The 15,629-nt window shown below is 56.9% G+C and overlaps 1 protein-coding gene across 1 annotated transcript in view; it reads left to right on the top strand.

Moving 5' to 3' along the window:
• The first annotated feature begins 1,704 nt into the window (after positions 1–1,704).
• ONECUT3 (one cut homeobox 3) overlaps positions 1,705–15,629 on the top strand; it is an 81,953-nt gene continuing 68,028 nt past the window's right edge. Inside the window, exon 1 of the mRNA XM_077332061.1 lies at positions 1,705–3,125. Within this exon, the coding sequence (XP_077188176.1) occupies positions 2,039–3,125 (1,087 nt within the window). The 5' untranslated portion in view covers positions 1,705–2,038. The remainder of the gene's footprint in view (positions 3,126–15,629) is intronic.

Genomic DNA, 15,629 nt, shown 5'->3' with positions numbered 1-15,629 from the left:
GCCACTAGTCCATCCTCAGACATCAAGGCCACCTCCTCCTTTCCCCTGGCCCTGAGTCCTTCCTTCCTTCCTTCCTTCCTTCCTTCCTTCCTTCCTTCCTTCCTTCCTTCCTTCCTTCCTTCCTTCCTTCCTTCCTTCCTTCCTTCCTTCCCCTGGTGGCTCTCTGCTTCCTTTCCTTTACTTGTGTCTCCTCCCTCCCTCCCATCCTTCCTCCCTCTTTCACTCTCTCCCTTCCTTTGTCTCTCTCCCCATCACTCCCTCCCTTTCCCCCCTCCCTCCCTCCCTTCCACTTTCCTTCCTTCCCTTCCTCTCTCCCTCACTTTCTCCAACCCTCTCTCCATACATTCCTTCCTTCTTTCCTCCCTCTCTTCTTTCTCTGTTCCTCAATCCTCTCTCCCTCCTTTATCCTGGTGTCTTCTGGCTTCCTTCCCTTTTCCTGTGTCTCCTCCCTCCCTCCCATCCTTCCTCCCTCTTTTGCTCTCTCCCTTCCTTGTCTCTTTTCCCAACCCTCCCTCCCCTTTCCCTCTCCCTCCCTCACTTCCTCTCTCCTCCCTTCCTCCCTTTCCCCTCTCTCTACATTCCTTCCTTCTTTCCCCCCTCCCTCCCTCCCTCCCTACTCTCTCTTGGCCTCAATCATCCCTCCCTCCCTCCCTCTTTCACTGTCTCTCTTCCCTTGACTCTATCCCCTCTCCTTCCCCCTCTCTCACTTCCTCTTACCTCCCTCCCTCCCTCCCTTGCTTTCTTCCTCCCTTCTCCTGGTCTCTCCTTGCTTCCTTCCCTTTCTTCCTCCCTCCCTAAATTCCTTCTTTCCTCCCCCCCCCTCTTTTCCTCCCTTCCTCCATTCTCCTTCCCATCCTTCTTCCCTCTTCCGCTCTCTCCCTTCCTTTGTTTCTCCCCCCTCCCTCCCCCCTCTCCCTCCCTCACTTCCTCTCTCCTTCCTTCCTTCCTCCCTCCCTCTCCCTCCCTCCCTCCATTGCTTCCTCCCTCCCTCCCTCCCTTCTCCTGGTGTCTCCTTCCTTCCCTTTCCCTGTGTCTTCTTCCGCTCTCTCCCTTCCTTTGTCTCTCACCCCATCTCTCCCTCCCTTTCTTCCTCCCTCCCTACATTCCTTCCTTCTTTCCTCCCGCCCTCTCTTCTTTCTCTGTGCTTCAATCCTCCCTCCTTTCCTCCCTCCCTCCCTCTCATTTTTCTGCCCCTCCCCCATCCCGCTCTCTCCAACAGATCACCCCTCCCCCCCCCCCCCGCCCCGGTCCCGCCAGACTCTCTCGCTCAGCCTCCAGCCGCGATTGATTTTAGATCGCTATTTCCCCTCGTCCCCGCCCCCACCCCGCGCTGCCGCCCGCGGCTGCCGGCTCTTGGCTGCCCCCCCCCCCGGTGCGTGAAGAGCCAGGAGGAGGAATCCTTGACGCTTGGAATTGTCTGAGAGGCTGGGGCGGGGGGAGAGGCAAAAGATCGGGCGCGCGCGCAAACACACCAAACACACCGTCGGGGGCGCGCCAGGTGGGCAGGTGGGCGCAGGGCAAGGTGGCAGCTCCCGCGTTGGACCTGCCGCTCTCTGCTCCGGGCGCGGCGTGCGTGTGTGTGCGCCTGTGTGTGCGTGTGTGTGTGTGTGTGAGCGAGTACGCGCGCCTGTCGGGCGGGGGGGGGGAGGGGGAGGCCGGCCGGGCCCGGGAGCCGTGACGTCAAGGCGAGCAGGGAGGCAGCGCTGCCAGGCAGAGCCGCGATTCGCAGCCGGACGGACGTCGGCGGAGGAGGAGGCCAGCCAGCAGCCAGCCAGCCAGCCAGCCAGCGAGCCAGCGCGGAAGGCGAGGCGAGGCGAGGGAGCCCGGCCGGGGGAGGCTGCCTGCGCCCAACGCCGAGAGACCCGCCTGGGGCTCTCCTCCGGAGATGGCCGGCCAGCAGGATTGAGGCGCCGGCGCCGGCGGCGGGAGAAGGCGGCGGCGGCGGCGGCGGAGGAGGCAGGCGGGCGGACGGGAGGCGGAGAGCCAGGAGGCGGAGGGCGGGGGGGACATCGGCCGGCCGGGGGCGAGCGCGCGAGCGATGGAGCTGAACCTCGACGGGCTGGCCAACCTCCACCAGGCGGGCGAGCTGCTGAGCCCCGCGGGGGCGCACGCCCGCCAGCCGCCTCCCCCGCCGCCCCCGCCGCCGCCCTCGGCCCACCGCAACCTGGTCTCGTCTCACGGGCGGCCGGCCATGGTGTCCAGCATGGCGTCCATCCTGGACGGGGCGGGCGACTACCGGCCGGAGCACAGCCTGGGCGGCCCGCTGCACCCGGCCATGAGCATGGCGTGCGAGTCGCCGTCGGGGATGAGCACCTACACCACGCTGACCCCGCTCCAGCACCTGCCGCCCATCTCGGCCGTCTCGGAGAAGTTCCACCACCCGCACGCCCACCACCACCACCACCACCACCCGCACACCCACCCCCACCACCCGCACCAGCGCCTCTCGGGCAACGTCAGCGGCAGCTTCGCCCTCATGCGCGAGGAGCGCAGCCTGGCCGCCTCCATGGGCAACCTCTACGGCCACTACCCCAAGGAGATGCCGGCCATGGGCCAGCCCCTGTCGCCCCTCTCCAACGGCCTGGGCTCCCTGCACAACAGCCCGCAGTCCTTGGGGCCCTACGCGCCGGGCGGCCACCTGGCCGGCGACAAGCTCCTGTCGCCCAACGGCTTCGAGACGCACATGCTCTCCCGCGGCGAGGAGCACCTGGCCCGCGGCCTGGCCGCGCCCGGCTCCGGCATGATGCAGGCGCTCAACGGCATGCACCCCCACGGCCACCCGCACGGCCAGGCCAACGGCGCCCTGCTGGGCGAGCGCGACCGCCAAGGCTCGGCGGGCGGCGCGCAAGGCGGCGGCGGCGGCGGCGGCGGCGGCTCCGGCCAGGTGGAGGAGATCAACACCAAGGAGGTGGCGCAGCGCATCACGGCCGAGCTGAAGCGCTACAGCATCCCGCAGGCCATCTTCGCCCAGCGGATCTTGTGCCGCTCGCAGGGCACCCTCTCCGACCTGCTGCGCAACCCCAAACCCTGGAGTAAACTCAAGTCCGGCCGCGAGACCTTCCGCAGGATGTGGAAATGGCTGCAGGAGCCCGAGTTCCAGCGCATGTCGGCGCTCCGGCTGGCAGGTAGGGAGGCAAGCAAGCGGGCGGACCCCCCCCCCTTTCCCTCCCTCCCTCCCTCCCCGAGAAAGAGGCGGCTTTGTTGTGTCGGGACGGCGCGGGCGGGCGAGGGCTGGTTCCCTTCCCACGTGGAAACCCCCCCAAGGGGTATGTGGGGGGGGGAGAGGGTTAGAGAAGCGGAGGCAAAAGGGAAGGGGTGTCCGGAGGCAAAGGTCGGAAGGGGGGCAGGAAGGACCTGTGTGCAATGGAGCCTGGTGGGCATCTCTGTCCCGTGTTGGGGCGCACGTGTGAAGCGGTCGCTCGGGGTTGGGGCGCCCGCCGGGTCGCCGGGGACGAATTGCGACGATTCGGCGAGGTCCTTCCTTCCTTCCCGGCGCTCCGCTGCCCCGCGGTCGCCGGGAGGAGAAGCGCAACGGGGAGCGAGGGAATGCTGGACCCCGCTCTTAACCTGCTCGGGGACGGAGCCGATCGATGGTTATTAGATGTTTCCACCTTCTCGCTCGCCTTGTCTCTCCTGCCATTCACCGGCGCTCATTCATCTGTGGTCTTTTTATGACCCGCTTGCCAGAAGAGGATTCGCGGAGGTCCTCGCTGCCGAAGCCCCCAAACTCTCGGCTTCCTCGACTCCCTTTCAGGCCTCTCCCTGCGCGGAGATCCGAAAAGTCACACGCGGACAGGGAGGAGGAGCGCTGCGCTGTTTTGGATCGGGGGGAAAGGCTGAGGATCGGTCTTTCTCTCACCCACCCCCGAACCCAGAGGCTTCTGTCCTCGTTCCTTTCGCCTCTCAGGTCTGTCTCTCCCCCCCCCCCCCCACACACACACTCGGCGGGCGACTGCGTCCACACGTACCATTATGTGTAGATATATTATGCAAGGTATACACAAAAACGTATATCAGAGAGAGAGAGAAGGCTCGTGAAGGGGGGAGGGAGGGAAAGAAAGAGCTGGAGGGAAAGGTAGGTAGGTACAGAAGGAAGGAAGGAAGGAAGGAAGGAAGGAAGGAAGGAAGGAAGGAAGGAAGGAAGGAAGGAAGGAAGGAAGAAAGAAAGAAAGAAAGAAAGAAAGAAAGAAAGAAAGAAAGAAAGAAAGAAAGAATTTAGTCTATTAATTTGTTTCTTTATTCCAAAATCTCTGTATGGCGCCTTTCGGCCCAAATGCAAACGCTGAAAACCCTCAACGCCCTTCTGGAGCCCTTTCCGGGCCCGTTGGACCCGTGTAGCGGCCTTTCCCTGGCCTGGCCTGGCTGGCCTCAACTCTCTCTCTCTCTCTCTATTTCCGGAGGTGGGGTCCAAAGGCCCGGCTCTGGCCGAGGCTGAGCTGGAGAGACTGGAGTCGTCCTCTGGACCGAACGGAAGAGGGTAGGATGAGAGGAGTACATTTGTGGTCACCCACGCACATTCAAGGCCTTGGCGCCAGCCCAGCCAGCGCATCCCGTGGAGGGGAAATTCTCCCCTTTCCCCCAACGGGTTCAATCCCTGAATTAACCCCATGGATACACCAACCAAGCCAAGGAACCTGATCTAACCCAGCAACATCTCCATCTGACCAGTCCTTTTTACTGGCTGGGGAGGGTGGCGATTCCAGTCGACCCCAGCAAGGGACTTGCACAAACGCAGAGTCGGTCTCTCGAAGAACTGTAGGGCCGGCGGGACAATTGTGTGTGTGTGTGTGTGTGGGGGGGGGGGGGTTATCTTTGAGCACCTCCCGTCCCTTTTACTCGCCATCCAGCGCACCTTCCTCCCAAGCTTTCTCGGATTTCTTTGCGTAAGTCTTTCAGATGCCCTTGTGAGTTGTGGAAGCGCTTTCCGGAAAGGAACGGGTCGATGTTGTCACAGTCGGGCCCGTTCACACGGTCACGCTGGTCTCGGTTGCGGAGTCAAGAACGCAGCCATCCGACTAGGTGGGCGCTGGAAAGGTGGCAGGAGGCGGATGCCCCTGTTCAACTGGGAACTTTTCTTCTGGCTCGGTGCCGGCGACCCAAGATCCGTAACGAGAGGGAATTCGGAGAGGCCTGGGCCCCGGAGAGGAAAGGTCATGGAGGCTCAGGTCCGTCCTCCTCCGCCAACGACACACGCACCCCGCACGGTTCCCAAGGGGTTCTGCTGGAACAAGCCGTAACTCGGGGGATTAAAAAAAAAAAAAGATAATTCCAGAATCTTGCAGGGGGGGAAATGCTTCCTGGAAACCCACAAGCAGGCCAAGGACGAATCGGCAACAAAGGGGGGGCCGACGGCTTCCAGATCTGGACATGCCGTTATTCGCAGTTCAACGGGATGCTTTTCCCTTTTCCTTTGCGAGGATCTCCGCTGCGGGGGGGGGGGGGGGGAGCGGCTGTCAACCTGGTGTGCTGGGAGTCCTTCCTTCCTTCCTTCCTTCCTTCCTTCCTTCCTTCCTTCCTTCCTGTCTGTCTGTCTGTCTGTCTGTCTGTCTGTCTGTCTGTCTGTCTCCTTCCTTCCTTCCTTCCTTCCTTCCTTCCTTCCTTCCTTCCTTCCTTCCTTCCTTCCTTCTCTCTTTCTTTGGTGTCTCAGTCTCCTTCCTTCCTGTCTCAGTCTTCCTTCCTTCCTTCCTTCCTTCCTTCCTTCCTTCCTTCCTTCCTTCCTTCCTTCCTTCCTTCCTGTCTGTCTGTCTGTCTGTCTGTCTGTCTGTCTGTCTGTCTGTCTCCTTCCTTCCTTCCTTCCTTCCTTCCTTCCTTCCTTCCTTCCTTCCTTCCTTCCTTCCTTCCTTCCTTTCCCATTCCCAGTTTTGTCTCCCTGATTCTCTATTCTTCTCATAACCTTTCTGTTCCCATTTCTTTTTCCTGGCCAATTTGAACCCCCCCCCCTCTCAAAAACACAAACCCTCCGGTTGGGCCAGTTCTCTTCCCAGCGCAGCTTCTCTCCCGCCGCCCCTTCCCCAGGCCTGGTGGTTGCTGAAGGGTTCCCAGTCAGCTGATTTGGTTGACCTCCCTCCGTCCCTCCCGGCCTCCCCCGCCCGCCCCTTCCCTCATTGCCTCCCAGGCGGATCGATAGTATAGCTCCTTCATTTTACAAATGGCGGTGCCGATCAATGATCTATAACCAAGGCAACGCTTTTGCGTGCGGAAGAGGGGGGGGGGACAGCCTGGCTTGACCACACCGCTTTCTGATCGGGTGGGAGCCAATCTGAATCAGGATTCTTTTAAAAAATCTGGGCGCGGGGGGGGGGGGCGTCCTACTTAATCCGAATTAAGAAAGCTGTTTCAGCTCGCCCTCTTCTCCTCCCCCAATGGAAGCTTCCTGCTTAGGACATTTTTGCCTCCATCAATGTGGAGGCGGAACCGCAGTGACTCTGCTTTGTGTTCAGTAAAGGAAATCCTTTTTAAAAATTAATTTATATTTTAAACCCAGTTAACTCGGCGCCTGTGGAAAATGGAGACGGGGAAGAGAACAGACCTCTGCTATTTGCTCAGGGAAATTGCGACTAACCCTGCGAAATCGGACTAAAGTCCAGGGCTAGCCAAATGAGCAAGGGCTAGCTTCTGTGCTTTGCATCTGGCACGCAGAGATAGACTGCTTCGGAGCCTGGGGGTTTCATTCTTAGCTGCTGCTGCCTCCAACAGCCGGTGATGAGACCTCGCCGCTTTTCGCCTCGTTCTTTTGGCCAGGCTTCTCGGCCAATGACGCCTTCCCAGATCCGGTATAAGTGACTTGCACAGGCCATCCCTTTCCTCCGAAATCATATTATTATTATTATTATTATTATTATTATTATTATTATTATTATTATTATTATTATTATCTGTAAACCGCCCGTGGCGCCGCGGGCGCCACGGACTAAATAAAGCAGTAAGGGGTCCTGGGGCGGGATGAGTCCGGGATGAGGAAGGGTCCAGATTGGACCCTTCCTCATGACAGACAATCGGAGGGACCAATCGGCAGGCGCGAAGCGCCTGCCGATTGGTCCCTCCGATTCCCAGCCCCAGGAACTGCGAGCCGCGCGAAGCGCGGCTCGCAGTTGCTCCCGGCCTGACGCGGCGAGAGGCGCGAAGCGCCTCTTGCCGCGTCAGGCCACCGCCTGAGGGAGCCCCCGGCAGTCGCGCGGAGCGCGGCTGCCGGGGGCTCCCTGTCCGGCGGCCTGACGCGGCGAGAGGCGCGAAGCGCCTCCCGCCGCGTCAGGCCGCCGCCTGGGGGAACCCACCGATGCCTTTAGGAAAAAAAAAGACCTGCCGCTCGGCCCGCGGCCTGGGGGAATCCCGGACTCAAAGAAAAAAAAAAAACCGCGAGAACCGCCGCTCGGCCCGCCGCAGGGGGACTCCCAGACTCAAAAAAAAAAAAACAACCGGGGAGAGAACCGCCGCTCGGCCCGCCGCAGGGGGACTCCCGGACACCGAGAAAAACAAAAACAGAGACGCGCCGCTCCGACCGCCGCCTGGGGGAACTCCCGGACTCAAAGAGAAAAAAAACCGCGAGAACCGCCGCTCGGCCCGCCGCTGGGGGACTCCCAGACTACAAAAAAAAAACCAAAAACCGGGGAGAGAACCGCCGCCAAAAAGACACCCTGCCCGCCGCAAAGGAGCCTCCGGAGCGCCCTCTCAAAGGTAAGCCATCCCCGCCTTTCCCACCCCCACCCCGCCCGTCCCTTTCCCCGGCCGAAACACACTCGCTCCGCCCGTCCTTACCTTCCTCCTGCCCCTCCAACGCCCTTTTCTGCCTTCCCGATAGCGCTGTGGCTAGGCCGCGCGTCCTTCACGGCCGCCGCCACAGCACTAGACTGAACCAGGCATGCGCGGACTCCGGCGCATGCCTGGTTCCCTTCCCCAACACAGCCCTGCCCCACCCCTCTAACACGCACGCGCGCCATCCCGCTACCGCGCCGCCCTCCCCGTCGCCTCGCTGCCCACCACCCCTCAGCCTCGCTACTGCCTCCCCCAGGCCCGCCATGGACACCGGACCACACCCGACGACGAGACTTGCCCGCCTGCAATCGCGACTAGCCCGCCTGCCGCGCCGGCCTCAGCACCCTGGGTCCCTGCAAGGTCAGACGCTGCCGCCTTTCGCCTACCCTTCCTTACCAGGCCCGCCCAGACCACTCCCGCCAGGGTGCCTCTCATTGATCGGGATGGGTGGCTTCCTGTGCCCGCCTGTCTCCCTTGCCCATACTCCCCTTTCAAAGCCCATTTTTACAAATGGGCTTTTTTTACTAGTACAATAATAATACAATAATAAAAACATGTACATAATAAAATAGTATCATATTGAATGCAATCCTGAAACACAGCCCCCCTCCTTCCCCCTCTTAACTCCCTCCGCCAGCTGCATGCACAGCAGATGGTCTAAAATGTAACTCATTTAACCCAGTGGGGACCAACGCAGCCTATTTCGTTCTGTCCTCCACTCTATCCACACAACACTCCCGCGAAGTAGGCAGGGCAGGAAATACGGTACCGGCCCAAGATCCCCCATGACACAAGTGGGGGGTCAAGGTGGGATATTTGTTGTGCTTTTGGCAACTTCCGATGCAAAACCTGGAAAAGCGACTTCTAAAGCGCACTGGAAGCGCGTTATTCCAAATGTGTGGAATGTGAAAATGACGCCTTCTCTCTCCAAAGCGCTGATAATGCTATAGAAACCTTACGAAAAGGCTCGACATGGTAAAAGGACACCCGTCTTTATTCTTTTTTTAAAATCATTTTTAAACAAATCACCCAGAGCGGCTCTCTAATGCGGTAGGACCGGGCACCTGTGCGGTCCCGTACACACGTGACCCGGAGCAGGCAGGCGCGTGCGTGCGTGTATGCCTGCAGGTTTGAGCAACAAGCTGGCCTTCTCCCGACCGAAGCAGCGCGGAGAAGGCTTGTGGGGATGTAAACTATTTTTGTATCGATTGCAGCCCTGCTGGCGCTGGGGAGGACGGGCGGGGGCCGAGGCTGAGAATTCATTTTCTCCCAGGGCCCCGGTCCAAGTCTTCCCACGGCAGCTCCCTTCCTCGGCCTCCCTCTTCCTCGCCTTTGGGGGCTTCCAGGCACAGGCTGATGGTGAGGGGTGGGGTGGGCTGGGGTGGGCTGGGGGGCTGCATCTGCTGACCCTCGCGGCAACATCTCCCCTTCCCCCTCCCCCAACCTTCCCTCCCTCCGCTCCCGGGTGACTGGATCGAGGTGTGCAAATCGATTTTTCTGAACCCCCATTAGACCCAATGGAGAAAGAAAGAGGCGGACGGGGAGATGGCGACTTCATTAGCAGAGATTTGAAAGGGGTGGGTGAGTGGGTGGGAATCTCTGCTCTTTCTGGCCTCCGCCCCCTCCCTCCCCCCCTTAACGTTCAACTGGAAGCTCCTCGGGGCTTGGCTTCTGGTCCCCTTGCTTGGTTCCATCCAATGGAGTCCACTCTTCTACCAATACGGAGGGAAACGAAATTCGATCGAGAGAGAAATGGTGTGTGTTTTAAAACAAAAGCTGTAAGCGTCATCGGATTGATACAATAGGGCAGGGTAGCCAAGCCGTGGCTCTCCGGATGTCCATGGACTACAATGACCATGAGCCCCTGCCAGCATGGATTTAGTAGGATTTTTTAAAATCCTGAATTCCCCATTGCAGGGGTGGCCAAACTGTGGCTCGCCAAACTGTGGCACTGCCAGCTGGCATGGGCTCATGGTATGTGTAGTCCATAGGCATCTGGAGAACCACAGTTTGGCCACTCCTGTATGTATCTACCTAGATACACAGAGATTCAGATGGAGAATTTTTAAAAATCAATACAACAAAATAGACTTATCTTCCTATACACAGGAGTGGCCAAACTGTGGCTCTACAACTGGCAGGGGCTCATGGTTACTGTAGTCCATGGCTATCTGGAGAGCCACAGTTTGGTCACCCCTGCAACACGGAGGTCAGTGGCTGTTGATTTTTTTAAAAATCCTACTAAATCCTATGGCAGATTTCAGCAAACACTTAAGCAGCTATCGTTGAGAGGGAAGGTTCCCAAGGGGCTTGGAAGGGGAGGGGGGGGCTGGATTGGGCCCAGCGCGAAGGAAACTGAGGATTCAAAAAAGCCGCGTGGAAGAAACATCTCATTCCAAGTGTGTCGACTTGTTTCCGAGTAAACGTGGTTAGAAGGGCAGCCTTAATCCGATTTCAAGAATATTTGTCTGTCTGTCATTCTGTCCTACCTACCCCTCTACCTACCTGTCCGGCTGAGCCACCCGTCTGCCTGAATCTGTCAAAATTAATGGCGACCTTTCAATTCCTTCTCAAGAACTTTGTGCTTGTTATCCCCACGAGCAGGATAGTTCCGGAGGGGTCGAAAATGCGGTGCCTCACCCTTATGGGGGAAAGTTAGCAACATCAACCAAACTGAGCGGCATACAAAAGGCTCTCTGGTCTCAGCTATCTGCGTGATGACACGGGCTCCCGGACTGAAGGTGGGAAGGGTGTGTAGTCTCGACACTCTAGAGCAGGGGTGGGCAAACTGTGGCCCTCCAGATGTCCATGGACTACAATACCCATGAGCCCCTGCTGCTGGCAGGGGCTCATGGTAATTGTAGTCCATGGACAACTGGAGGGCCACAGTTTGCCCACCCCTGCTCTAGAATGTTGGGAAGGTGTCAGAAATGACATTCAACGATTGGTTTATTTTTTAAAGGAATCTGGTGGGCAAGACTCTACAGTCGTGGCCGAATAAGGCCAGAATGTGGTCGGAGGCAGGAGAGCTTAGATGAAGGGAATCAGCAGGAAGCACGTAATGTCAGAAAGGGCGCTGGTGGCTGAAAGAGGCGTGCATGTAGCCAAAGCAGACTCCTTTAAAGATACATTCAGGGAACTCACAAAGGCGGATAAGAATCCAGCAGTAATCCCCCAGAGTAGCAGCTTCTACTTCTGCTGTCGCTACTACTACTATACTACTACTTAAATATTAGTATTACTGCCAATTTGTATTGCTGCTAGTCATACTATTATGACTGCTTCTAGTTTTAATACCACTGCCAGTTCTAACACTGCTTCAGCTAATACTATTATTATTACTATCGCTAGTAGTATTACTACTACAGAAGCCACCACTGCAACAGTAGTAAATAATGCTAATAATTAGCTGGTGTACATTCTCCAGCGGTGAATCGGGAATTAAAAAAAAAGGCAACTTCTCAGTGATTATTCTAGAAGAAAGAAAGAAAGAAAGAAAGAAAGAAAGAAAGAAAGAAAGAGTAAATTAGAAGGAAGGAAGGAAGGAAGGAAGGAAGGAAGGAAGGAAGGAAGGAAGGAAGGAAGGAAGGAAGGAAGGAAGGAAGGGCCCCTTGTTTCCAGCTTCCTCGGCTTTGGATTTTCCGAAGCAGAGGGATAGCCACAGGGTCTTCTCGGGCCTCTCCCGCTCCTCTCAGACCTGGACCTCCGGCGGGCCTTCCTTCCTGGCAGCCCATGGCCCACCCGGTCCGGCCTCCCCCCAGCCCCGCGCGGTCCTGCCAAGGCGTCTGGGGGAATTATTTACGGGGGGCCCAGCGGTGTTCATATGTATTTAGAGTCATTCCGTGGGTGTTTAATTAGGGCGGGCGAGTGGCATCCTTTAGTTCCAGTCAATGCCCTATTGAAAAGCCGTTAATAGCATGCAAATTGTCCCCCTGCCTTTACAAGGTTCTGGTGAATAAAGATTTAAAGACTCGTCACAATTGGCTCTTTAAGTAGCCCCGTTGTTCGGTCTAATTGAGCCATGCCGGTTTTATTTCCCGTCCCACCAAATAAATAATAATTTAAAAGGAGGCGGGGGTGGGGGAAGGAGAGGTAAGAAACCCCCTGCCCGTAGATAGATCCGGGCTGGGTGCAGGGGGGAGGAAAAAGGAGAAGTCGAGAAGGGAACACGTGCACGTGGGAATGGGTGCAGACACGGAAGCCATCAATCTGTCGCAGCGCGGATTTCTGGGCAATATCTGCCAACCTCTGGCTCTGTAAATCCGCAGTGTGTGACATGGCAAGTGCCTTCGGCAGCCTATCCGGATTATTTTTATTAAAGGGGGGGGGGTGGAATTTTAGACGGAAGTGATGGAGCAGGTATAGGTCATGCGCGCATGTGGGCCTTGCGCCTCTCCGTGGATGCGCTAGCCTAACCCACACTCCTCCAGCACAGCCGTTCAGGCCTCTTCCTGGGACTGGGCTACTGCATTGGGGGAGTTTGGGAGCAGTAGGCCGACTTTAATTCAGGGGTAGTCAAACTGCGGCCCTCCAGATGTCCATGGACTACAATTCCCAGGAGCCCCTGCCAGCGTTCGCTGGCAGGGGCTCCTGGGAATTGTAGTCCATGGACATCTGGAGGGCCGCAGTTCGACTACCCCTGCTTAAATCCATGCGCTTCCCAGAGGATTGCATCCAGCGCTTTGTGCCTGCCCCTTGTTCCAAAGAGTCAGCTCAGTGTTGCGGGAAGGGGGAGGAGGTGCGGTGCGCGAATCTCAAGCATGCACACCTGTGCACATCTCCCGTTCAGGAACAGCGTGGGGACTGGGGGAGTGGTGTGGGTGTGGTGGAAGCATGTAGGAACCGCAGCACACCCTCCTTCAGGGATGAGAGGTAATGGGGCGGGGCTGTGGGGGGCCATATAAAACGGCACGTATTTTTTATTTTTTTAATAGCACGTGCTTCTTATTGGTGCAAGCCTATGTCCCGATAGAGAGACACCTCGGCGTCGATAAGAGGGATCCCTTCCTTACGGTGGGCGACCAGTGCAAAATACACGGCAGTAGAATGCAATGCAAGGTTGATTGAAAAATCCCAGAATATTTCATAGCTCCAGCAGGTCCCGCCTAGCCCTTGTCCATATTCCGCCAGACATTTCTACATTGAATTGCTAATCTTGCCATGATAGGGGATAAATTCTTATTTGACTCTTCAGTGTCTTTTGGGGGGCCGTATTTATTATTTCAGAGCCTTGTTGCAACTCGCTTTTAAAGTAATAATAATAATAATAATAATAATAATAATAATAATAATAATAATAATAATAATATTTTAACTCAAGCTGCATCAGGGTTCTCAAGCCCGTTTGCTCCCTGCTCCTCTTCCTTTAAAAATAACGGGGCCACGCTCCTCTTTTCTCCTTCTAAACGCACCATCGGAGCCGGACCCAGGCAACATTTCAAAGCAAACCCCAAAGCCCCCAGCCGAAAGGACAAACCGGGCCAGGGCGATTGCAAGGCCTTTCGGAGGGACAGGAGCCGCCGAGCAGAGCGCGGCCTGCTCCCGAGTAAACGTGCTTCGGTTCTGCTTGCAAGGAGGTTGCCCGGGTGGTCCGCAGTTAGGATTTAGGAGAGCGGCTAAGCGACGTGGGATCGGTCCAGGGAAGCTTTGATTCTCGAAAGCTCTCGGCCCCCAAAAACCTGGTCGGCGGGTCGGGTCTCTCAGGGCCCGCGGGACTCGAATCCGGTTGCCCTTTGAAGCCTGGATTTCCCACCCCTTTGTCGCCGCCGAAGTGAAAGTGAAGAGAATTCGCGCGGCCTTTGCAACCCAAACGGCGTTCGATCCTTCTTCGGTTTCGGCCGCGTTTGTGACCATTGTCATCGCTGTTGTTGTTGTTTGTTTGTTTATTTTTATTTATATACCGCCCTCCCCGAAGGCTCAGGGCCGTTTTCATGAGACAAGAAAAGGATACAGGTAACAAGGTGTTGTTAATTTTTTATTTTAAAAAAACCCTTCTGGGTCGACTCAGACAATGGGGAATGCAAAAAAAGTAAAATTGCCTTGAAGCAGAATGTACATTTAAACGAGAGGGAGAGAGAGAACAGACCGATGTTGGATTGGACCATGGAAGAAACCAGGAGGCTGAAAGATTTCATTCTTCTTGGACCACACGGACGGGCCTTCTTTCATTCCTGCCTTCGCTTCTTCGCGGCCCTGGGCGCCTTTACTGGAAAGTCAGTCCCGCTCGGCCACAGCGGCCCCGATCCCCGAACAGAACGGCAGGCAATCGCTCCTGGACTCCGTTTTAAATCAGGAGTCGATTAACAGAACCGGGATTTGGGGCTGAGTGAATGGCATTGTAAGGCGGGCCAGAACTCTTATTAGGCTGTAACTAGAAAACCAAATATTCTCAGGCAAACCGGTTTGAAACCGATTCTGCCACCCCCAGGCCTTTGTTCGCCGTACTTTCGGAGCGGGGCAAGTTCCCTGCTTCCCCTTCCCTCCCCCACCGAAGAAATTAAAAATAGCAACTCTAAATTCTCAGAATAACAATCAAAAGTCCGCTGGTTGCTGCCGCGCTTGAACACGATTGGAGGCGCGAGAGGCGAATTCCCGGGAAATGAATGGCTCTCCTAGCCGAAGCATCATTTTTTCTAAACCAATGTAGTCTGGGAGGACCGGGGTGGGGGAGGGGGTGGGAGGCTGAACCGATGAACTGGAAGAATTTAGCTTGAAAGAATGGCTTTCTGGAAAAGGGGAAGGCGGTTGGCAACGCATTTTAAGACGTCTGCGGCTAAAACGAGGCTACTATAGAGGCGGATTGAACAGTCAACGCTCATCCGCGGAGGGGACGGGACGCGCCACATGCATCTGACGTGGACCACGGTGCACCACGGTGGAGTGGTGTGGTGTGGTGCAGGGGTATTCAACCTGTGGTCCTCCAGATGTTCATGGACTACAATTCCCATGAGCCAATGCCAGCATTTGCTGGCAGGGGCTCATGGGAATTGTAGTCCATGAACATCTGGAGGACCACAGGTTGAATGCCCCTGCACCACACCACACCACTCCACCGTGGTGCACAAAGCGGGGTGGGTAGCATGCTAACCCCCCCACCCCAAACAAACAGATTCAATAAAAGAAATATTACAGGAAAGCTAGTCCTTGAAGTGGTAGGAGGTGGCCCTTTACTCCTGAGGAGACGTCGATAAGACGCTCCAAAGCGCCGATTCCATCTCAGGGCTCTGCACATATCCGGGGATCTCCGCATCCCACCGCCACCCCCGCCAGCTAGCGGGCCGGACGGTCATTTCGGCGCCCCACCGACTCTGAGGTCTGAGTTCAGGGCTTGCCTCTGTCACGCCCTCAGGCCAGCCGGTCTCGGCGTGAGTCTTCCCAGTTGCGAGGCGGGGACGATCGCGCCGGCCTACCTCGAAGGGCTCCGAACAGAAACAGCTTCACGATGGAGGAGGTTTCTTAAGAGAGCTGGCGACCTATGGGTGGTTTCCGTTTTGGCAATCAGCATGGCGTTTCCTGGAGAAATTGGGGGTGGGTGGGAGTCTGGTCGCTGGGGAGGGAGGAGGGAAGAGATATGAATATGAGAGAGAAGGGGGAGGGAGACAAGACAGAGACAGAGACAGAGACAGAGACAGAGACAGAGACAGAGACAGAGACAAAGAAAGAAAGAAAGAAAGAAAGAAAGAAAGAAAGAAAGAAAGAAAGAAAGAAGAAGGTAGGTACAGGGGGAAGGAAGGAAGGAGGCTGGTAGGTAGGTACAGGGGGAAGGAAGGAAGGAAGGAAGGAAGGAAGGAAGGAAGGAAGGAAGGAAGGAGGAAGGAAGACAGACTAAGGGGGACAGAAGGAGGGACCTTAAGGCGGGATAAACAACTATCCCGATT

The sequence above is a fragment of the Paroedura picta genome, chromosome 4, assembly GCF_049243985.1.
Source record: "Paroedura picta isolate Pp20150507F chromosome 4, Ppicta_v3.0, whole genome shotgun sequence".
NCBI lineage: Eukaryota > Metazoa > Chordata > Lepidosauria > Squamata > Gekkonidae > Paroedura > Paroedura picta.
Note: the sequence above shows the minus strand (reverse complement) of the source record. Positions and strands in the feature narration are given on the sequence as shown.